Source organism: Leuciscus leuciscus (genome assembly GCF_965113295.1).
Source record: "Leuciscus leuciscus genome assembly, chromosome: 4".
Lineage (NCBI taxonomy): Eukaryota > Metazoa > Chordata > Actinopteri > Cypriniformes > Leuciscidae > Leuciscus > Leuciscus leuciscus.
Window position 1 is genome coordinate 16,769,124 of NC_138728.1, and position 24,552 is coordinate 16,793,675.

The following is a 24,552-nucleotide window of genomic DNA, read 5'->3' on the forward strand; positions in this document are numbered from 1 at the left end:
GTTTGAATGAGCTCGCGAGTTCCCGTTTCTTCGCGTGTAGATCTGTTATCCTCTCGCGTATGTCATTTACCGCGCGCGCCCGCATCAGTTGTGTATGGCAAGCCAAGAGGCTCAGAAATACGCCATAGATAAATCGCGTTTAAAGCCAAACGCCGTAAAATACGGCGTTTTAAACCGTATTGGACGCCGTAAAATACGCCGTTTTAATTACAAACGCCGTAAAAGACGCGCGAAATACGTCAATGACGCCGTATTTGACGGCGTTTTAGTGTGCATGGAAAGCGCCGCTTTTTACGCCGTTCATCTCGCCATATGACGCCGTAAAAAACGCCGTTTTGGTTGCACAGAGCGCGCGCTATTTTACGGCGTTTTGCTTATAGTATAATGAGACACGCCCGCTGATTTCCACAGCCAGTAAGTTTGAACTGTTCTCTCCCAATCAATGATGAACTGAGTCAGACCAGACGAATTCAGCACAGATCATTTGTGGTAATCCAATTCGTATGCTCCCAAGGAATTATTAATTTTATGTATTAAAATAATCCAAGCTAAATAATAAACTGAAATTAAAGAAAATATTAAAGAACTTTCAAATCAATAAAGCAAAATGAATAGGATTTTCACATTTTAAAAGGGTGTCACACAGGGCTTAATTTGAGCCGGAACATGTGAACATGGGTGACACATGACTTGCGCGCTTGTTGTGCTAGTTGAGATTGCTGTTAGCCTCGATCGTTTCACTCAGGGGAAAAATGTCAAAAAGACAGCAAAGTTTGCTTAACTTTTTCAAATACGCTGGCCAGTCAGATCCCAAACAAGCAAAAATCGTTTCCGCTGATCAAGAATGTGGAGACCATGGTGGACACAGCAGTAGTATCGACATATCATCTCGTTATTTCGACATAATAAGGGGACATTCTAATCTGCAATAAGCCACATTAAGCGTTCTTATAATGGTTTTCTATGGGGGGAAAATACTTAACGTGTAATTGCGTTCTGGGCTCATCTGATTTTTTTTTTTTTTTTTGTACATAGCATAGCCCACATTGTTATGATTTTAGTATCATAATGATTAATAAATGCACGCACAATTATCCGTGAACTTGATTTGAACAAATGCATTTCAACTTGTGTGTGCAAAATTCAGTATTAAATGAATGTGCAGCAATTTGTACAAATAGAGAGTCTGTAGGCCTACTGTACTGTTGTAGCCATTAAATAAGCGCATTTAGTTTCATATTTGTTAAAATATTATATATAAATATATGTTATTTTTTTCCATTTATGTTGATTTATGAAAAGTGAACAGCACGAGTAAGATAGGATGCGCAATATGAGACATGGAGAGGTTCAGACATGATTTTGACCACTTCATTACGTTTTGTTTTGTAGAAAACCTTTCTTTAAAGTGAATTTCGTTTTGTATAAATTGTATCTTAATTTTAATAAATTGTTCATCAACCAATTGCGGACAATAGGTAATCATGGAGGCGCCCGCGCGGTCTCTTGCATTGCACGTTAACTGGAGCGCATCTCATCCTAACACTTAACGAAACTCAGTGTATGCCTCACACAGACATGAGAAATACATCAAATACACAAAGCTTGAAATGTCTTTAAACTAAATAATTCAAAAAAAAAAAAAAAAAAAAAAAAAAAAAAAAAAAAAAGGCTAGGCCTACTCTCTGATTATGTAATCCATTATGTGCATTTAGGTGCGTTCACTTTATGGCGATCGTCAACTTCATGTTTGCAGCAGACAGTCAGAAACACTAGTTTATTAATAAAAATCAATGCACACGTCACCGGATTTACAAATGCACATCTTGCTTGTTGCACGCACACATATTATGTCGAAATAACGAGATATTATGTTGATATACCATTATTATTAACAATAGCCTACATCTTTTTGAATATTTGATTGTGCTGAATGCTGAATGTTGCGCTTGTTCAATTTAATACAACTTTAATTGTGATCATTAAAATAATTGAATATTAAATATTTAGTGGCCAAGTTTTGCGCTGCTCCCCCTGATCTAGCACCCCCTCAGCACATGCATTCAAAATTCTCTGGCGCCGCCCCTGCAGTAGGCAGTGTAATTATTTTTTTTATTTTTTTTGTTCCGTTACCTCCAACCCCCGTTTTGAGTCGCCGGATACGCCCGAAATGAATCCAGTTTGTTGATGAAAAAATTATAATTCTCATTTCCGTTTAGTTTAAGTTTTTCAACTAATAGTTATATTTTCCTTTATTTCAGGTTTATTTCGATTAGCATTTAAATGTTTTTAATAGTTTTAGTTTTACTTTACTAACCCTGCCTGGGCAAAACATCAACAGAACTGTCAATTTTTCAACTCTTTCAAGCCACGAATTTTTACAAATATTCACGAATTATTGTGTACCTCATGGTCAATGCCGGTCTGGGACACAATATTAGGCCAATCACACTCATCCAGGCCAATTAACCTACAGCTATTGTTGCAAGCATAATTTACATTTCTTTTAAGAATAATGACTCAAATGTGGGAAAGAAATAACTAGGCTATGTTATTTTTATTTATTTATTTATTGTCATTTGCTGAGTTTGCTCCCCTTGCACCTTATGTTTTATCTTTTAAAATGACGGAAATTATTTCAAAATTCGTATTTTAAAAACGGCTTTACTCACTGAACTTCTATACCCACAAACGGTTGACTTTTCCCCCCAAGTCGTTTATTTCACTATGAACTGGACGATCGAAAGGGCAAAATATTTGAATCTTCATTTTACAAAAATATATTGGATATAACGAAATGTAATAATGCTATTTAATGAATATATAATCAATGTAATATGAATAAAACACGAATTTAATTAGCCTACAAAATCGGAACACTATTTAATTCTGGAAGGAGATAGTTTATAGACATACCAACAAACCTGCCACATTTTTTAGAAATAGCAAAAAATACATTCGTCTTATTTTTTTCAAATAGGCCTATTTAAAACACAAATTCATAGGGCATTCTATGGGTTATAATATTTTGTGTTATTCAGCACTTAGATGGAAATGTGCCGAGTTAAGCCAATACGACCTGGATTATTTTCCTTGTTTAATAACTCCTCATATATGAGCATAAGAATTGGATTAAATGATCCGTGCTGAATTCGTCTGGTCTGACTCAGTTCATCACTGATTGGGAGAGAACAGTTCAAACTTACTGGCTGTGGAAATCAGCGGGCGTGTCTCATTATACTATAAGCAGAACGCCGTAAAATAGCGCGCGCTCTGTGCAACCAAAACGGCGTTTTTTACGGCGTCATATGGCGAGATGAACGGCGTAAAAAGCGGCGCTTTCCTTGCACACTAAAACGCCGTCAAATACGGCGTCATTGACGTATTTCGCGCGTCTTTTACGGCGTTTGTAATTACAACGGCGTATTTTACGGCGTCCAATGCGGTTTAAAACGCCGTATTTTACGCCGTTTGGCTTTAAACGCGATTAATCTATGGCGTATTTCTGAGCCTCTTGGCTTGCCATAGTTGTGCGCTCGTTTATTATTGGCATTGATTTGCCGCCATAAATAAACGAGTGGTAAACACTGTAAAAAAGTAGTAATGTATAATCAATTTAGTTTATATATATGTGTGTTTGAATATATTATATAGTGAGTAGACTCTGTATTTATATTTATTTGGCGAGTTTACAAACCTTGTAACGGAGAGCCGATCAAACGGCGGAAGCTTTGATGAGAGGACGGAGCCGTTACCCGATGACGTCGATCAGCTGAGCTTTGTTGCGCGCGAGCAGCGCGAGGAACTGAAGCGACGACAGCAGAGGAATAGCAGCAGTTTCGTGACAGAATAAAACTTTTCTCCTCCTAGTTCTTCTTCTTCAAATAATAATTTATGAAGAAGTAGGTAAAAATTATTATTTTATTACTATTATTTATTCAATAATAATTAATGAATTCTTCTTATTAATATTATTATAATTTAGTGTTGTTGTTTAAGGTTTAAATTAATCAACAAAATAGGCCAATAGATACTAAATAAATGTAAGCTACCCAGGTGAAAAAGACGTAGGCTACTGTTAAATGTATTAAAAATGCATTAAAGTATATTTGTATTGTAGGCCTACTAAAAACACACTCAAGTACATTTTTAATAGTACGTCTTTTTTCACCTGGGTATGTAGGCTATACTGAATCAAACTTAAGTAGCCTATAATAATAATAGGATAATAATATTCTCATTCTGGCCTCACAGAACCATTGGGTTCCTCCAGATGCTGGCTTTAACATAAGAGATCTTCCAGGAACCACTTAAATGTTAAAAGATCTTCCAATAACCCTTTTATCGCATTCAAGTTCCTCTATTTTCCCCCAAAGCACTTCAAGGTCTTATGGTAATGAAAAGGTGACTCCAGAACCTCTGAACTAAATACAAAGTGCTTAAAGGATCCCATAAGTTCCAGCAAGAACCTCAAAGAATGTCAATGCTCCTCCAGTAACCCTACTATAGGAGAAAGAGCTTTGAGGCACTTAAATTACATTTTGAAGTTCCTTGAGTATCCGACAGGATATTTGAGGCTCCTTTAGTTTTTACAGTGTTTTATACTACAAGTTTTCTTTAAGTGAACTTAACATCATACTTATAGTTTACCATTTATATATTATTTTTACTCTTTTAGTGTACTCTCAGTAAACTACTAGTTTAGTAGTTTTATTCTACAAGTTTTATTTTAAAGCAGCACTCAGTAGCTTCGGGACTTCTTCGCTGTATTCTCGCTTTTTGCTCGCAGGTTTCTCTCTAGAGCTCCCCCCACAGCTTCGGAATAGATATTTGACAACACTGTCGTAAAAACTCGTTGGTGATTCTCAGACACCAGAGGCTATAGATCAACGACATCAAAGCAGATGGGACATTCTTTAAAACGTCTTCTTCATTCGGGTTCGAACAGCGTGAGGGAGCGCAATAATGACAGCATTTTAGCAGATTTCTTTTGGCCGTAAAGCAATTGTTTACATCGCGAGACCTGATATCACACGAGACTTCCTGACGCAGCGGCCGGCGGCCCGCCGGCTCAAAGTTGCAAGTGCGTATTTTCCGCTCACGGGCACCAGGGGGGTGCGAAACGACCACCATTTAACCCGAAACAAGTAATATAACCATTCCAATGACTCCGAAGCTGTTCAGTTAAGGTAAAAAAAGTTACTTACAGTAGTTCACCTTTAATGTACTCTCAGTAAACTACTAGTTTAGTAGTTTTATTCTACAAGTTTTCTTTAAGTGAACTTAACATTATACTTAGAGTTTACTATTTATATACAATTTTTGCAGTTGCAGTAGGCCTATACTACTATGTTCAAATGTTATTTTTTTTATACTTGAAAAATACCTTTAACTCTAATTTTAAAAACATTTTATTAGCTTCATGCATACTTTTTTTATCAACACTTGAATGTCGGTAAGTTTCATAAAGGCAACATTTTAAACAAAATAGTTGAGAAAATCACATTATTGTCAAAGACTACGCCTTGATCAGATCCAGAACGATGATCAAAACACAGGTGGAGTAGATCGAGTCCAACACCCCCAAAGCTTCACAGTCGTTTTCTCTTCATGGGTTAGGCCTACGCTTCATTTCATTTGGAAACATTAAGCAGTTTTGATTTACAAGCTGTTAAATGTTTGATATTACATTATTTTACATTTGAGTGAGCAATCTTCTATGGCCCTGTCCCAAATGGCGCACTTCATGCGGACTTTCGGTCTCGTGGACTTGAATTGCGCGTGCTCGCTGAGTCTACGAGTCCGTAGGCCGTCCCATTCAGCATTTTACCGCTCTGAAGTGTGCTCAGCAGCGCCCCCTTTGTACCCTTGAAGCGGTCTTCCACGAAGCCCGCATAGATGCAGGCTCCACGCACTTTAACTACCCAGGAATCCTTGCGAAAGGCCAATCAGACAACAGATGGGAGGAGATTTCACTCACGGATATTTGTTGACATGGCTGAGAAGAAAATATTACTGTTTTTATGACCTAAATGTACATTTTACCAGTTGTTACCTACAGTTTACAAACATTATGGTCATCGACCAGTGGTTGATGTCTCAAACATAATAATAGCGTGTTTAATAATACGATCGCATTATGATTAATTAAATAAATAGAACCGAATGGCAGGGCTTTACTGAGTCATATGTAAACATAGTATGAATATTGAAACCTGTAAATTGAAAAAAATATGTTTAAATTATGTTTTAAAATTGTAATCTTAGTTCAAATGGAACATTATGTATTATTATGTACAACTGTATACATCATTTAAATAAGCATGATTTATCTATTGTCTAATGCCCAGGTGATATGCATAATATCAAAATATAGAACTGTAAAATTAGGCTGTGTAGTGGACATGCAGATAAGACGTCGGAGCGCAAAAATGTGATTTCTCCTGTCCAACAACAACCAGACCGTTATTTCCGGCATGCCGAGCGAGTCTGTCCCAAAAATACCTCTCACTGCGCCCTCGTGGACTCGCGCCAAGGGCCCTATAGGTCTGCACTACATGACGTCACCAAAGTGTGGACTCTGAGGAAGTCCACAAGTCCGGAGTGTGCCATTTGGGACAGGGCCTATCACTTGTTTCAGCTTCTTCTTCTTCTGTGTTTTGATCCAGAGATTCTGTACTAGAAGATGTGTCATAGCGCCCCCTACCGTATACCAGTGAAAACATGGATAGCTGGAAAATTCAGTCAATGGTGGGGAAAAGTTAAATTAAAGTAAATATGTACACTACCAGTGGACTAGCCAACACAAAAATTCAGATACGCAGAATTAGAAACATATCTGTTTTATATCAATATTTTAATCAATATTTTCAAACAAAGTTTCATAAGACTGTATATGAAAAACGATGTAAAAAAAAGTATATTTAATAGGCTACTCGATCAAAAGAGTTAACACAACTACAAGCCAAGTATACTTTGAATAATTCAAATTTTAAGTATATCTCGATCAAAAGATTGAGTACAAGTATAATCGGCCAAATATACTTGGACTTTTCTCTCAGTATAAGTCAAGTACACTTAAGTGTAATTAAGTATATTTTTGAGAAGTATATAAAATGTAGACTGAAAGTATGCTTTCTTCTTTTTAGTTGAAAAGAAGTAGGCTATACTAATAGAACACTTGAATAAACTTATTTTCCATGCTTATTTTATTTACTCTATAAGCTATTCCACCCGAAAGTTTGTTACTATATAAAGCTGAACATGTTAGTTTATAAGACGGTGTGTAATATTATGTTTTTAAAAAAGTATTTAATAAGCTACTCAATCAAAATAGTAAACACAAGTACAAGCCAAGAATACTTAGAATACTTAATTATACTTTTAAGTATATCTCGATCAACAAGTATAGGCCAAATATACTTAGACTTTTCTGTCAGTATAAGTCAAGTATACTTAAGTGCAATTTGAAGTATATTTCTGAGAAGTACATAAAGTATATTTCTGAGAAGTATATAAAAAGTAGACTGAAAGTATACTTTCTTATTTTTAGTTTAAAAGAAGTATACTAATAGGACACTTGAATAAACTTCTTTTTCGTAAGGGAAGTCAAAAGTCCATACTGTATATGGAGAAATATCACAGCACAGTGTTGCATTTTCTCATCTGAGCAACAAATTCTAAATACATCTAAAAATTGAAATGCTGAAAGAATGATATTTTGTAGCAAACCGTCCATGTTCAGTCAGCGGTGTGGGTGAATTCTGTCAGTAAATCACCGGTGGGGGTTCAGAGCAGTGATGTAGCGCAGATCTTGGGGGAAGTTGTACAGTAAGTTGTATGGCAGCAAGTAGAGACAGTATGAATTCCAATCAGCAGTGAGCATCTCTATATGTCCCACTGACTCCAAACAGTATTGAATTCACCAATGCACTTTTTCACCACAACTTTATTTGGAAAATATCGCAAGAAGATCCCCAGTCCTGTCTTGATGCCACAGTATATATGCTTATGTAAAAATATATGACAGTTTTTAGGGAATTCAGTAATGGCTTACTTTAGTTGTTTCTGCATATTAAGTTGGGATAGTAGAAAGAATGTAAACGGACAGTTCATTTCTACATTTCAAGTGATTTATAAAGGCTGCTGCTGATGAGCTAATAAGGAAATGCAGATTCTATAAATACATTACCACTTAAAAAAATGTACGCTCTTATATGAATTCTGAGCAGGAAACTGATGGAACTGTCACATTTATGTTTTAAACCTGGAAATGACAGCAACTGAATATGTCTTAAAGTTCAAAGCCTGAAGTATGATCAGTTTACTAAATTATTGATATGATCTTCCACTTTGTAAAAGGAAGGTACTATTTAATGTTGCTCTGTCTGTGAACAGGATGTATGTTGATGATGATAGAGGGAGTTGTTCACTAGCAGTCAGTCAGTTTATTATGTTCACACAGCACAGTTTCACACAGTCTCAAGTCATCAGCAGACGCCACAATACAGAACTTGGTTTCCTTCTAAAAACTAATTTTTCTTATCTCTGGCAAGTCTTGAACTACATATCATATTTTTGTCGCGTTTGTGCAGATTTACAAGTGTGTGTTTCCTCACTGGACTGAGCGTCTGTTAATGAAGAGATGAACAAGGCAGAGAAAATCATTCTTTTCTCTTTTCTGCTACAAGGTGTGGTTTCTTTTCTCTTCACATCTAGTTTTTAAATGACTAAAGTGTGATGCGAATGAGAGCATGAATTGTGCTAAACTATTATTCTGTCTATGTGTGGTGCTTCAGATAGTTTACTTACAGACAATTAAAAACATTTATACAATTCTTCAATGCTTCTTTTCTGCTCATGTTTATACTTTTAACAATGACCCTGCAAAGCAAATTAATGATTTGTAATGGAAAAAAATATAAATTTAGTTTGTAGCATTTTGTATAACAGAAATGTGTTTGTCTGTCTGAATATTTCAGTGTTTGTTTCTGCTGGTGTCTGAATGATTTTCATCATGTGTGTGTTGTAGGTGTTTGCTGTAGAGATTTCAGCATCAGTCTGTCGGAGAAGATTGAAGATCTCAGTGGATCCTGTGTGATCATAAAGTGCACATTTGAGATTGATGATAAATATGACAAATACCTCACTGAGAGTGCTGCTATAGGACTGTGGCTCAAAGATGGAACTAATGTGAATGACCATCAAGTGTTTAACTCTAGTGTTCACAGTTCTAATCACTTTAAAGGGGAAATAACTGGAAAACTACATGAGAAGAACTACTATTTTTTATAATGTTAGTTCAAATCATAATGGTAAATATTACTTCAGGATTGAGAGTGGTAATCTGAAATACACCTACAAAGACAACACATCCACTTTAAATGTTATTGGTGAGTGATTTGAGTCCTTTTTTATTTAAATGAATGTGTTAGATTAATATTTTAAATATATTTGTCATGCCATTATTGTCAGTGTACTTAATCTTGTATTTGTGTGTATTTCAGAGTCTCCCCCCAAACCCACAGTGAAGCTGTATAAGGATCAGGATCAGGAGGTGTTGGAGAGGAGCTCTGTGAGTCTGCGCTGCTCTGCTGAGACTCTCTGCTCCTCTCCTCCACCAACTCTCACATGGAGCTTCACTCCCAGAATCCCCCTCAGTGAGAGCAGCAGACAACAGGAGCTCCTCATCTCTGATCTGAACTTCACTGCTACTCGCCGTCATCACAGAGTCACTTTCACCTGCACTATAACCTACCAGCTACAGGACAAGAACAAAACAGCACAGGACAACACCACATTACATGTTCAGTGTAGGATGTTTTTGTGGCATCAGTTCTTTTCTCCTCCATAAGACGCCCATAAACCTATATGTATGATATCATTCTCTTTTTCTTTTTCAGATGCCCCTAAAATCTCTCCCTCCTCCAGCTGTAAAGGAACTGATGTAACTGTGTGTTTCTGTGAGGTTGATGGGAATCCCTCTCCTGAACTGGAGTGGCATCTGTCTGGACGTCCTGTCAGTAACTCTTCAAACACGTTCATCAGTGAAGAGCGATTGAACAGCACAGGCTTGAGGAGCTCCATCACTCTACATCAGTCACTCTCACACACATCCACTCTGCAGTGTGTCGGCAACAACACTCATGGCACTGCAAGAAAACTGCTTCTATCTGTTGCACGTGAGTTTCAGTTCTGTGATTCATCCCATAGAACACAAAAATGGCCCTGTCCCAAGGGCACACGTGCACTTGTGGTCTTGTGAGAATGTAGGGGGTCCCATTTGTTATTTTAGGTTTCAGAAGGGTGCTTGCGAGCGCCCTTTTGCAGACGATATGCGCCCTCGATGTGCATTTTTGCTGTGTCTGCAAGCTCGCGAGCAGCAGATCTCTTCTGGAAAGTTAAAGCGGCATTACGTCATGAAAGTGTGGACTGAAGAAAATCGCAGAGGGCTTAGGTTTCCATTTGGGACAGGGCCTATCTCTACCCATCCCACCCATTCTCCATTCTACTTATCCTCTGTAGGATTGTGGGAAATTGAGGATCTTTCAACTGATGATTAGTAAATGAAAAATGTCGTAACAGTATCAGTCATTAATGCTAATGCTAATCTCTCACTTTTCATATCGTTCCTATGCTCCTGCCATCATTGTTATTTTGTTGTTTAAAGATTAAAATATGACTCACTTTTCCTTGTTGAATTGAATCAACGGATCATCAGTGGTTTTCTAAACACTCCTTTATTCTTCTTTAGGTTTGAATGTTTCCTCTGTGATGACTGGAGTTGCTGTTGCGGCTGTGCTGGTCATTATGTTCTGTGCCATTACATTTATCTGTGTACGGTAGGTGAACGACACATATAAGGTATTAAGAACCGTAGCAGAACAACCATAATAAATTACTTAGAGAGAATAAAAGATAAGGATCACAGAATAGACTCAGCATATGATAATGATCTGATGGATTGTGTTTTATATAAACTCACTCATGCTTTTGACATATGGTGCAGATGAAAGTGATTTATCCAGTTTTGTGGAGAGAAATATTTAAACAACTTTATTCCAAGAACAATTTTCCAATTGAGAAATAGAAAAACTAATTATTCCAAAAGTTTACATCTAATGACTCCAAAAATGTAATGTGACAATGAAGTAAAATATAATAACATGTTGCCTTATTTTGAATAAATTATTATATAAAACTTAATATAACACTTTTACACTTTTTTTGGTTAAAATAAAAAAGCCTTTACATTTTTTTTATTTATTTTTTTGTCACTCATTTTGGGCACTTTCTGCTCCTCAAAAAAATTTTCATCATAGAAGTGATGTATTCAAATCATGGTATGAATTCCATTTTTACATAGGCCTAATGTATGTTTGAACAAATCAATAGATCTTAGCAAAAGAAAATGTATAAATGTTATTTGCATTATAACAAAATATCAAACCAAGAGGCATTTATAAAAAATAAAAAAGAAATAGGACAAGCAAAATATTTCACAAAAATAAATAAATTTGCATTTAAAATGAACACGAAACATATTTTGACACTACACTTAGTGGTTATCACTATTGTGAAAAACAACACTATGGTTACTTTACACATCCACTAAAAACCACTTAACACCAGTTGAGCACAAATAATAAATAGAAAGTTAGTTCTGAGAAAAGCTCTTACATTGTTTGTTTGCAGATGCCACTTGCTTTGTCACTTTGTATCTGCATTGCAATGGACTCTCAGACATTTTTATGTGTGACTAAGTTGTCCAGAAAATGTTGGGGGTCACTGCACAAGTTTATTCACTTGCCAGTCACATCTTGCTTTTGATTTTGCTCTCTGTAAAGACTAAACGTTATTAACCCAATATCTTTCCTTTTCAGGTTGTCCGCCAAGCTGAAGGTGAGTCTTCTTTGTTATAAGGACTAGATAGTAAGACATGATATAGGATGATGATGATGATGATGATGATGATGATGATGATGATGATGATGATGATGATGATTGATGATGATGATTGATGATGATGATGTTTGAGAGTGTTTTTGTTTTTAGGCTCAGAATGAGGCAGCAGACACATATGCTTCTCTTCAACTCTCAGCTCCACCCTCTGAATATGAGACTTTGAACATTAAGAGAGGTGGTGACAAACAATAAACAACAAATACACATTTTATCTCCTCCTTTGTTTTCATTGAGTTATGCAATGCATGCATTTCCACATGAAAGACATGGATCCGATGTCTGATAGCCTACATTACAAAAGCCTGAAGACCAAGCCTCACTGGTAACAAATATGTATGTTTTTGTCACATTTTATGGAAATCTTATTTATTTATTTATAAAAAAAAAAATATATATATATATATATATAAAAATACAATAAGTATTTTGCAACATACCGAAAAGAAAAAAACAATATCTATAAAGTATTATAACAATTACAACATGTTCCAAAAGGAGCGGGATGAAGCAGAAGCTTATTATTTTTCCCACCCCTTATATAACTCTTAATAGTTCCAGTATATATTTTATATATATATATATATATAATTTTATATTCAAACATACCATAATTTTTAACACCAACCAAACTTTTACATTTTGCAGCAAACAACCCTTCACCCTATATTCACATATCCCAGTGCAATCAGTATTATAACCCACACTCACAATCACCTCTGTTCCTCTTCATATCCTTTTAATAAAGTGTTTTTATATAACTTTTTTAACTGTTTAATATTTGTACAATGTTTTAACACCTGCTCCAAACCATTCCATAACCTCACCCCACAAATAGTGATGCACATACTTTTCAGAGTTATAAGCTTTTTAAAGTTTAATTCTTCTCTATAAGCTATACCCACCCTGCCTTTCTATATATTTTTTTGGTGTTGTAAATGTCCCGGAAGTCGATTACTTCTTGTTTTGAACATGACTTATGCCGTCTTAAATCTAACCATATCAGTGAACTTCATATGTGACTTTAAGAATAATAAATCTGTTTAGTTGTTTGAAATAAACATATATTTCATACACATTACACATTTGCAATTAACTTGTCAGAAAAAAAGGTTTAGATGGCTTGATTTGATAGATGCTCTGTCCCAGTTTCTCTACCTTATACTGTGCTGTAAAAGTGTGTACTCTTTTTGTAACAAAATAAAATATATTAAAGTCGGCCCACTTTATATTAGGCCTTTGACTACTATGTACTAACATTTAAATGAATCTTTTGATACAATGCACTTATTGTGTACATGCATGTTTTTACATTGTACTTATTTAAAAAAATACCTGCATGTAAATACAGTTGTAATTATTCATTTCTGTAATTACATCAGTTACACTGTTGAACCTTCACTTACACATTAGCCCACCTTTAAACCTACCTATACCACCAAACCAATAGCAGTTTTGAAATACAACACAAACACTAAGTATTATACTTATTTTTTTAATGTAAGTATAGTAGTTAAAGGTCCCATATTGTCAAAACTGAAATTCCCTGGCTTTTTTCATGAAAACAGAGGTCTAGGGACTATGTACCTACTATAAGTTTCAAAACAGTCAATCCACAGACAAATTTACTCAACATAGACCCCGAAGCCGCCGCCAGGCGCCGCCATTCGCGCCATTTAGAATTTCAGCCGCCGCCAGCCAATAATTTTGTAAGCCAAATTGAGCCGCCATCTGATAAAGTTTGGCTGAGCCGGCTAGAATTATTTGCATCAAATAATAATTATATCACATAGAGACATACACACACGAAATATATAAACAATACACGAGATCTATTTTCCCACTGGATTCATAACAGCACAGTCTTGTGCTCGTTGCTACGATACACAGACTCACAGTGAATTGACGACCAATTAAAATTGCTCGTTTTCCGTACAGAAGAAGCGATGCATTTTTTTCTTGCACTAAGGTGAAATGGCGGAAAGAGGCAAGCAAGGTAATTTTGATCTCACTTCTCACATACTTTTCTAATTCCTACTTACTTTTTTTTTTTAACTTAGGCCTACCCAGACTTTTGTTAAATCTTCAGGGCACGGTTGCACAAACACCTGAATCAAAGATTGATGTTATGAACCAAATATTCTGGAACGGAGAGATTTATAGCACTGAACGTGATATTACTGCAGTAACAAACCACCGTTTCCACATTGCTAATTCACGACGTATGCTTCAGTGTACATTGAAGTGAAATGTGCAAAACTTTGTCCAAAATAATACTGATAACAGTGTGTGTTTATGAGACACGGCAGGCAAAAACATCGTTTTTTTTTTACTGGTCAATTTTGAGATTTGTCTTCAATAACATGTCTTCTTTCAGACTGAGGTGAAAAAAAAGTCTGAAATACACATTTAGGTCTTTATTTTACTACACTTCGTCTGTTTGCGTCTGTAGATTTCTCATAAATTCAACAAAAGTTTGCGTTCTTAATCAACATACTTCTCCGCGATCTCTGCCCTCTCATCACATGCACCGTTAAAGCTCTCTCTCTTCTGTACAATCCTGTTGGATCCAAATATGGTCATTTCCTTTTTATCAGCAACCAATCGTGAAAGTAAAAAGACTGAATTGCGCAATCTCATTGGCTGATGATAAATCTTTAAAGCCCGTTTTCTCAAAATGACCTTTCTGTCATGCTCCAAGTCCGAAATCTCCACTTCAGTAGCACCTATATACACCAAAACCTTCCAGTCTTGTACCTAGTTATATTATGAAGACATTTACAGAGGGATTTGTAAATATATTATTCCTAGCCTGATATATATAACATTTTATTCCAAAAAACATGGCGAAAATCATTTTTTATGGCTATTGACACAGTATATTCTGATTTACAGGATAACAAAAGTAGATATCCATAAATCCCTCTGTAATTTTTTTCCCATCTAATATGTGAACACAATGAAAAAAATATTTTTAACCTGGCTTTATCCAATACTCAGATTTCGTTTTTTTTAATATGCAAATTAGCACATTTAATTAGATATTGCCTAATTTGCATATTTAAACATTAAATTAAAGAAAACTTGTAATACATTTTTTTCTCATCTTAATGTAAGTAATCAACTGGGAAAGTTTCATGGTGATATCTGCTAGTTAACAATTTTACCCTATTCACCCGTAGTGTCTCGCCTTAACTATAAAGTTGAACAGCGAATTACTGTACATGTCATAAATATATGCATAACGTTACTCCGTGAAGTTTGACAAGTGTGCATTCTTACACAGCAGCAGGGACATTATTCACTAACGTTACAGTGGCTATTGAATGCGCCTAGCACTAGTATAGCTAATATTACCAAATAGCTCAAGTAGGCTAGTTCTAGTTCTAAATGTTCACTTTAGGTGTTTTGTGCAACCGTTCTTGTAAGTAAGAATGCCTTTTTGTCAGGACTAAAATGACATTTTGTCATTGTGTCAGGACTAGTGTTTTATGGATATTTTTGTTCTCTTTTAGGACGCGGAATTAACAAATATATCAGCACATCACGAACACATCTGCTTAAGGATTCTGGTGTGACATGGAGGCCTCACAGTGTTGATTCTGCTCGTAGCCTTCGTTCACATTTTTGGACATATATGGGCGATCTGTATATGAACAACAATCGCATTGATGACAAACTCTACTGCAAACTCTGCTTTGAAGCAGAAATGAAAAAAGAACATGGAATGCTGTCAAAAGTGTACAGCTTGGGAGAAAAAACATCAAGTGGAAACTTCCTTGCTCATGCCAAAGCTGCACACAAAGAGAGTACAATATTTCTCAAAGAACAATCAAGTAAACTGACTAACTGGATCCAAACTGTGCCGAAAGGAAGCCCAGCTACTTCACAGTTTGATGTTAATCGCGACATCGTGTTGTGGCTGTGCCAGGACCTGCTCCCTTTTGAATTAATAGAAAAGGAAGGTTTTCAAGCATTCAACAAGAAAAATATTCATCTCAATTTGCCAACCAGCAGAGCCCTTGCAACAACAGCCCTGGCAGATGTCTACATGGGTTTGAAGTCCAAAGTCAAAGAACAACTGGCAGACATTGTCAGTGGTACTATAATGTTAGATGGCTGGACTGATGCTCATCATCGATACCCATATGTTGGTGTGAGAATCTGCACTGTAGATGCGAACTGGAATTTCCTTCTGTTTACACTTTGTGTTAAACCTGTAGAAAATCACACATCAGAAAACCTTACAGTGTTTGTAAGGGAATTACTTGAAGAATTCCTTCCCAAAGATAAAAATGTGTTGCTCTTTGACACAACAGATGGGGCAGCGAATATGATTAAGTTGTCCCGGTTACTGGGCCATGAGAAGAGTAACATGCGTAGCACACTGTTTACACAACTTACTCATAACAGACACTCTTACCAAAATCCCTGAAGCACAAGTCTTAATTTCCCAATGCAAAGATATTGTCAGTGCACTGCACTTCAAGGCACATCTAATAGAGGAATTTGTGTTGGAGCAGAAAGAGGCAGACATATTTGCCAAGATTCAAGACCTGCAGGATGAAATTGATGCAGATTCCAATGATCCTATTGATGAAATGGATGATGCAGAGGATTGGCAGCTGGGAACTAAGAAATCAAAACAGGGCTCACAGACACACAAAACACTGAAGACCACAGTGCCAACACGTTGGAACAGTGTCCTCAACATGATCAGAAGCTTAGTCAGTATGGAGACAGAAGTCACTGAAATCCTGAAGAGGATAGGAAAGCCCTTGTTATGCCTCCTACCTGATGACATCAAGCTACTTTGTAACTTAGTTAGCTTTTTGGAAGACTTTGAGAAATTCACTCTCATTATAAGTGAAGTCAGTCCAAACCTGAGTGCCATACCACTAATCAGGGCTCGAATCAAGAAAATCTGTGCAGTGGCTCCCAGAGATCCACTACTAATGAAGAGAGTCAAAGAACGAATAGTGAAAAACATGGACAAACGAATCCCCATGTCAGATCTGGTTAGAGCCACCGCAGTGTTTGATCCAGCTGTCAGAGATATCACTATGACGAAAGATGAAAGCAGAGAGCTGCTGCAGAATCTCCATGAGAAACTGAACTCCTCCAGGTGACATTGATATTTCCGTGTACTTGCTAACCACTTACTTTTCTCATGGTTTTGATTTTAACAGCCATTTGCCTTATGCATATATTTCACTTTTCAGATTCAGTTCAACAGTGTTTGGGGTTGGAGATGAGAGGACAACTACTGATGGTGGTTCTGGAGGTCCTTCTGGTGGGAATGGTGACCACGATGGAGATGTGGGAGGAAGTGCGAAACGCCTGCGACTAGAATTATTAGCAGAGGCACAAGAAGATGCAGAAGCTCATTCTTCAAGTTCTATCCTTGACCAAGAGATAGATGCTTTTCTGGCAGTGAGAACAAGAGACCAAGGAGCTTTGGACTTTTGGCGAACCCATAGCAATACTTTCCCCACACTGTCCGCTATGGCCCGGTGCTACCTCTCCATTTCACCAGGTAGTGTGCCGGTGGAATGCATGTTTAGTTCCACTGGCCTACTGCTCAATGGCAAACGATCATCACTTGCTCCTTCAAGGTGTAATATGATAAGCTTCATCCATGATAATGCCAAGTTATTGTATACAACTTAGCCTACATACATTTAGCCTAAACACAACACATTGTAGGCTATTTGAAAATGTTTAGTAGCATACAGACTACAAAATAAATATGTACATACGTTGTGAAAGTAAAATCTGGTGTTTTCTTTATTACATTTTATTGCATTTTGTAGAAATATAGTGTAAGCCATGCATTGCTTGGAAATATTGAGATCTAGTAAATCAGTATAACATAGACATCTGTAGACATGAAGTGGCAGCTTCAGCCATTTGCAGCTATGAAAAGTTTGGCGGCTGCAGCAGCCATTTAGGTTTTGGCTGAGCCGGCTAGCCAGCCAATAACTTCATCAGCCAGCCATTATTCTCAAAACAAATGGCTTCGGGCTCTAACTCAACACAGCAATTTAGTTCAACCTTAACCGTCTGTTCTGCACATTTCACAAGTGACTGCTTCATCAATCAGGCACAGTTCAATGCCGTTTTTTTTTAAAGAAGCTAATGTTACTCATCAAAGATGCTGCAGTCCCTACATTTTTCGGTCTGACCTCAAATTCGCAACCCGTAAATAAACTTCTTACACATTTTATGTTATATTATGGAGCCAGCATAATCTGAAATTATAGTTTGTAAACGGATATGCAACACTATCGTGTTGCTAAATTGATGCTGACGTGCTGTTTTGTACAGTCTATGATTGCCACAAGCTTTGATAGAATATCTATTGGAAACAAGACAAAATACGTTGTTTGTTTTCTAAGTTTCTAAGTTACAGACACCGTTGTTGGTGTCTGTTGTTTTTATTGAGTTAAAGACGGTGAGATTGAGTTCACTCAGTCTCTGTGTCTTTTGTTTTGCTAACAGAAACTAACGTTTAGTGTACTTGCATAGGTAACGTTATTTCAAAAGTCTGAGTTTGTTTACAGACAGTTTAAATTAGCGTTAACGTTAAATCTGCGTGCAGCGTTGATGTAATGGTAATTATAATAATCTTACAATAACGGCGAAAACATAAACAAAAAAAACATTAATTACCATTCTGTAACATCCTTTTGCAAGCGCGTTTGAGGAGGTGGTTGGTTGTCTCCTGGCGTCGCCGATTCAGGGTCTGAGTCCGGTTCGAACATAAAACACCGGATAAAATTTCCCTCAGCAATGTCCATCATTACAGGTGTTTTATTTACCTTGTGAGCATCACCAAGCCAGTGCAGGCTACAGCATTCATGACCCTAGTTACCTGTGTTTGGGGTCACTCAGAAAACAACAGGCCAATCAGAAGAGAGACTCATGAATATTAATTAGACCAGCCAAAATCAACCTGCTGTTAGCAGAGCTCCTGAGAAAGGAACTGTAAAAATATATTGAGATGGTTTTTGGTACTTATACTGCAAATATATATTCTTAAGGACATGAAAACCTAAACTCCAGAAAGGTGTACAGTATGGGACCTTTAAAGGAGACATATCATGCTTTTAAATCGTTCCTTTTTACATATAAATCATACATTTGTGGTCTATATAAAACGGAACTGCAATGCTGCATTATTATAGCTCCACAGGCCCCTTTTCTACCCCTTTTCTGATGTGCGTCTGAGAGCAACTCGTTTTGGTGCGGTCTCTTTAAATGCAATTGAGACACTTCATACCCCGCCCCCTCTCCAGGTTGCAGAGGTGACACTCGGTTCAACTCCACCCCGTTCGGCCATTTTTGTAGTTTGATAGCAAAGATACGATTATCTAGCGGCACAGAAACTTTTTATTCACACGTTATTAACAAAATGTCAACAACGGAAGACTTGTCCATCCAGCCTTACATGTTCGAGCCAGAGTCGGAGCCGGAGCGAGATGAAAATGAAGACGACGAACCTGCAGAACAACGTCTTCATATGGATGGATGTATCGCAATGGTGTGTTACTGTATTTACACATGAAACTTTGGTCTTCCGACCTTTTACCACCGTGTCGATTTATTTTGATTAATATGTGCGAGGGAGAGAGAGCAAGACAGCGCCTAGTTTGGAGACGGTGAAGTCTTGTTTACACTTTCGCCTGGCTCCGAAGAGAGAGAGTGCGCGCGCGGATAATAAACACAGAAATAAAAATGGGCGGATTGCTGGAAATGTTGGGCCGGAAGTCGATGTCCTTATTTGGCAGTTCCGCTGCAAATACTGTGACGTAATAGTTGAAAAAACGTCATAGATGACAGAAAAATCTGAACCGGTTGAAAAATATTACCAAAACAGAATATAAAGATATCAACGAAGCACCTGAAGAGAATAATTTCAACTTTTCTGTACTTCTAAACACTCCAAATATACAACAAAATGCATTAAAGGGCTAAAAAAGTGGATTTAGCATGATATGTCCCCTTTAAGGACACCTAATACAAAGTGTCACTGAAAAAATACCTGCACTACCACATCATTACTGTGTTCTGTTGCATAGTTATGTGCATTCTGTCATTATAAACTGGCCTGTCAATCATATCCTCTTATATACATTCCACGTTTTATTTAAAAACATTTACACTAAACAAATATTCCTATTGGAGAGAAAACAAGCACATTGTTCTGCAAGTCAAGGGTCTTTCATTCTAAGAAATCTGTTTGTTTTTTGTTTTTTATTGCATAAAGATGTATTTAATAGTTATTGTCCAGAAGTATCTCTTTTGCTGTTGTGCTATTTGTATCTTTATAATAGTTCACAATGTTAATATAAGTCAAAAGTCCATATATGGAGAAATATCACAGCACAGTGTTGCATTTTCTCATCTGAGCAACAAATTCTAAATACATCTAAAAATTGAAATGCTGAAAGAATGATATTTTGTAGCAAACCGTCCATGTTCAGTCAGCGGTGTGGGTGAATTCTGTCAGTAAATCACCGGTGGGGGTTCAGAGCAGTGATGTAGCGCAGATCTTGGGGGAAGTTGTACAGTAAGTTGTATGGCAGCAAGTAGAGACAGTATGAATTCCAATCAGCAGTGAGCATCTCTATATGTCCCACTGACTCCAAACAGTATGTTCAGAACTGAAAATTTTTCTTAGATTATTGAATTCACCAATGCACTTTTTCACCACAGCTTTATTTGGAAAACATCGCAAGAAGATCCCCAGTCCTGTCTTGATGCCACAGTATATATGCTTATGTAAAAATATATGACAGTTTTTAGGGAATTCAGGAATGGTTTACTTTAGTTGTTTCTGCATATTAAGTTGGGATAGTAGAAAGAATGTAAACGGACAGTTCATGTCTATATTTCAAATGATTTCAAAAGGCTGCTGCTGATGAGCTAATAAGGAAATGCAGATTCTATAAATACATTACCACTTAAAAAAAAATGACGCTCTTATATGAATTCTGAGCAGGAAACTGATGGAACTGTCACATTTATGTTTTAATACTGGAAATGACAGCAACTGAATATGTCTTAAAGTTCAAAGCCTGAAGTATGATCAGTTTACTAAATTATTGATATGATCTTCCACTTTGTAAAAGGAAGGTACTATTTAATGTTGCTCTGTCTGTGAACAGGATGTATGTTGATGATGATAGAGGGAGTTGTTCACTAGCAGTCAGTCAGTTTATTATGTTCACACAGCACAGTTTCACACAGTCTCAAGTCATCGGCAGACGCCACAATACAGAACTTGGTTTCCTTCTAAAAACTAATTTTTCTTATCTCTGGCAAGTCTTGAACTACATATCATATTTTTGTCACGTTTGTGCAGATTTATAAGTGTGTGTTTCCTCACTGGACTGAGTGTCTGTTAATGAAGAGATGAACAAGGCAGAGAAAATCATTCTTTTCTCTTTTCTGCTACAAGGTGTGGTTTCCTTTCTCTTCACATCTAGTTTTTAAACAACTAAAGTGTGATGCGAATGAGAGCATGAATTGTGCTAAACTATTATTCTGTCTATGTGTGGTGCTTCAGATAGTTTACTCACAGACAATTAAGAACATTTATACAATTCTTCAATGCTTCTTTTCTGCTCATGTTTATACTTTTAACAATGACCCTGTAAAGCAAATTAATGTTTTGTGATGAAAAAAAAAATGTTATTTAGTTTTTAGCATTTTGTATAACAGAATTGTGTTTGTCTGTCTGAATGCTTCAGTGATTGTTTCTGCTGGTGTCTGAATGCTTTTCATCATGTGTGTGTTGTAGGTGTTTGCTGTAGAAATTTCAGCATCAGTCTGTCGGAGAAGATTAAAGCTCTCAGTGGATCCTGTGTGATTATAAAGTGTACATTTGAGATTGAGGATAAATATGACAAAGACCTCACTGAGAGTGCTGCTATAGGACTGTGGCTCAGAGATAAAGTAAATAAAGTAATGTTTAACTCCAGCGATCCCAAACATGATCACTTTAAAGGGGAAATAACTGGAAAACTACATGAGAAGAACTGCACTACTATTTTTTATAAAGTTAGTTCAAATCATAATGGCACATTTTACTTCAGGATTGAGAGTGGTAGTCTGCATTACAGCTACCTAAAAAACCAGTCCACTGTAAATGTCATTGGTGAGTGATTTGAGCCATTTTTTATATAGATGTTAAATTAATATTTTAAATGCATTTGTCATGCCATTATTGTCAGTGTACTTAATCTTGTATTTGTGTGTATTTCAGAGTCTCCCCCCAAACCCACAGTGAAGCTGTATAAGGATCAGGATCAGGAGGTGTTGGAGGGGAGCTCTGTGAGTCTGCGCTGCTCTGCTGAGACTCTCTGCTCCTCTCCTCCACCAACTCTCACATGGAGCTTCACTCCCAGAATCCCCCTCAGTGAGAGCAGCAGACAACAGGAGCTCCTCATCTCTGATCTGAACTTCAATGCTACTCGCCGTCACCACAGAGTCACTTTCACCTGCACTATAACCTACCAGCTACAGGACAAGAACAAAACAGCACAGGACAACATCACATTACATGTTCAGTGTAGGATGTTTTTGTGGCATCAGTTCTTTTCTCCTCTATAAGACGGCCATAAATCTATACGTATGATATCATTCTCTTTTTCTTTTTCAGATGCCCCTAAAATCTCTCCCTCCTCCAGCTGTAACAGAACTGATGTAACTGTGTGTTTCTGTGAGGTTGATGGGAATCCCTCTCCTGAACTGGAGTGGCATCTGTCTGGACGTCCTGTCAGTAACTCTTCAAACACATTCATCAATGAAGAGCGATTGAACAGCACAGGCTTGAGGAGCTCCATCACTCTAAATCAGTCACTCTCACACACATCCACTCTGCAGTGTGTCGGTAACAACACTCATGGCACTGCAAGAAAACTCCTATCTATTGCACGTGAGTTTCAGTTCAGTGATTCATCACATAGAACACAAATATGGCCCTGTCCCAAATGCCACACATGTGCACTTGTTGTCTTAACTTACAATGGCCACTGTCTGCATGTGCATGTCCGTTAAGTCCACAAGACTGTATATGGTGTCCCATTAGTTATTTTAGGTTTCAGAAGGGTGCCCGCGAGCGCCCCTCTTGCAGACGATATGCGCCCTCGATGTGCACTTTTGCTGTGTCTGCAAGCTCGCGAGCAGCAGACCTCTTCTGGAAAGTTAAAGCGGCATTACGTCATTAAAGCGTGGACTGAAGAAAATCGCAGAGGGCTTAGGTTTCCTTATCCTTTGTAGGATTGTGATTGTGGGAAATTGAGAATCTTTCAACTGATGATTAGTAAGTTGTAACAGTATCAGTCATTAATGCTAATCTCTCACTTTTCATATATGCTCCGGCCATCATTGTTATTTTGTTGTTTAAAGATTAAAATATGACTCTCTAGCCCAGGCATTCTCAACCCTGGTCCTGGAGGGCCACTGTCCTGCAGAGTTTAGGTCCAACCTTGATCAAACTCACCTGCCTGTAGCTTTCCAGTAATCCTGAAAGGCTTAATTAGCTTAATTAGCTGGCTCAGGTGTGTTTGATCAAGGTTGGACCTAAACTCTTGAGAATGCCTGCTCTAGCCCTTGTTGAATTGAATCAACGGATCATCAGTGGTTTTCTAAACACTCCTTTATTCTTCTTTAGGTTTGAATGTTTCCTCTGTGATGACTGGAGATGCTGTGATGACTGGAATGACTGGAATGACTGGAGTTGCTGTGATGATTGGAGTTGCTGTTGCGTCTGTGCTGGTCATCATTATGTTCTGTGCCATTACATTTATCTGTGTACGGTAGGTGAACGACACGTATTAAGAACCGTAGCAGAACAACCATAATAAATTACTTAGAGAGAAGAAAAGATAAGGATCACAGAATAGACTTAACATATGATAATGAGCTGATGGATTGTGTTTTATATAAACTCACTCATGCTTTTGACATATGGTGCAGATGAAAGTGATTTATCCAGTTTTGTGAAGAGAAATATTTAAACAAATTTATTCTAAGAACAATTTTCCAATTGAGAAATAGAAAAACAAATTATTCCAAAAGTTTACATCTAATGACTCCAAAAATGTAATGTGACAATGAAGTAAAATATAATAACATGTTGCCTTATTTTGAATAAATTATTATATAAAACTTAATATAACACTTTTACACTTTTTTTGGTTAAAATAAAAAAGCCTTTAATTATTTTATTTTTTTTGTCACTCATTTTGGGCACTTTCTGCTCCTCAAAAAAATTTTCATCATAGAAGTGATGTATTCAAATCATGGTATGAATTCCATTTTTACATAGGCCTAATGTATGTTTGAACAAACCAATAGATCTTAGCAAAAGAAAATGTATAAATGTTATTTGCATTATAACAAAATATCAAACCAAGAGGCATTTATTTAAAAAAAAAAATATAGGACAAGCAAAATATTTCACAAAAATAAATAAATTAGCATTTAAAATGAACACGAAACATATTTTGACACTACACTTAGTGGTTATCACTATTGTGAAAAACAACACTATGGTTACTTTACACATCCACTAAAAACCAC

At 36.8% G+C, this 24,552-nt stretch overlaps 3 protein-coding genes across 7 annotated transcripts in view; all 3 read left to right on the forward strand.

Moving 5' to 3' along the window:
- Positions 1 to 24,552, forward strand: part of LOC309497889 (sialic acid-binding Ig-like lectin 7) — a 56,756-nt gene that overhangs the window by 30,683 nt on the left and 1,521 nt on the right. Inside the window, exons 1-6 of one of the 5 annotated variants that reach the window (XM_082168302.1) lie at positions 21,177 to 21,424; positions 21,767 to 22,123; positions 22,232 to 22,537; positions 22,628 to 22,903; positions 23,642 to 23,661; positions 23,698 to 23,786. In XM_082168302.1, the coding sequence (XP_082024428.1) occupies positions 21,379 to 21,424; positions 21,767 to 22,123; positions 22,232 to 22,537; positions 22,628 to 22,903; positions 23,642 to 23,661; positions 23,698 to 23,786 (1,094 nt within the window). In that variant the 5' untranslated portion in view covers positions 21,177 to 21,378. Of the gene's footprint in view, positions 1 to 21,176; positions 21,425 to 21,766; positions 22,124 to 22,231; positions 22,538 to 22,627; positions 22,904 to 23,641; positions 23,787 to 24,552 lie in introns of those variants that run through there. The other 4 variants (XM_082168303.1, XM_082168301.1, XM_082168300.1 and 1 more) reach the window with 4 other exon arrangements.
- Positions 8,375 to 13,190, forward strand: LOC309497895 (uncharacterized protein). The gene is made up of 7 exons (XM_082168321.1): positions 8,375 to 8,690; positions 9,032 to 9,392; positions 9,507 to 9,812; positions 9,903 to 10,181; positions 10,754 to 10,841; positions 11,883 to 11,901; positions 12,055 to 13,190. The coding sequence occupies exons 2-7, from the start codon at positions 9,269 to 9,271 to the stop codon at positions 12,154 to 12,156; spliced, it is 918 nt and encodes a 305-aa protein (XP_082024447.1). The 5' UTR covers positions 8,375 to 8,690; positions 9,032 to 9,268; the 3' UTR covers positions 12,157 to 13,190.
- LOC309496357 (uncharacterized protein) lies at positions 16,323 to 17,991 on the forward strand (the record flags this gene model as incomplete). The annotated part of the gene is made up of 2 exons (XM_082166351.1): positions 16,323 to 17,086; positions 17,184 to 17,991. The coding sequence occupies 2 exons, from the start codon at positions 16,323 to 16,325 to the stop codon at positions 17,629 to 17,631; spliced, it is 1,212 nt and encodes a 403-aa protein (XP_082022477.1). The 3' UTR covers positions 17,632 to 17,991.

Coding starts and splice junctions, on each gene's coding strand:
- LOC309497895 (XM_082168321.1), top strand. CDS start 9,269: ATGAGAAGAACTACTATTTTTTATAATGTTAGTTCAAATCATAATGGT. Junction 9,813..9,902: donor CACCACATTACATGTTCAGT/GTAGGATGTTTT, acceptor TTTCTTTTTCAG/ATGCCCCTAAAATCTCTCCC. Junction 10,182..10,753: donor ACTGCTTCTATCTGTTGCAC/GTGAGTTTCAGT, acceptor ATTCTTCTTTAG/GTTTGAATGTTTCCTCTGTG.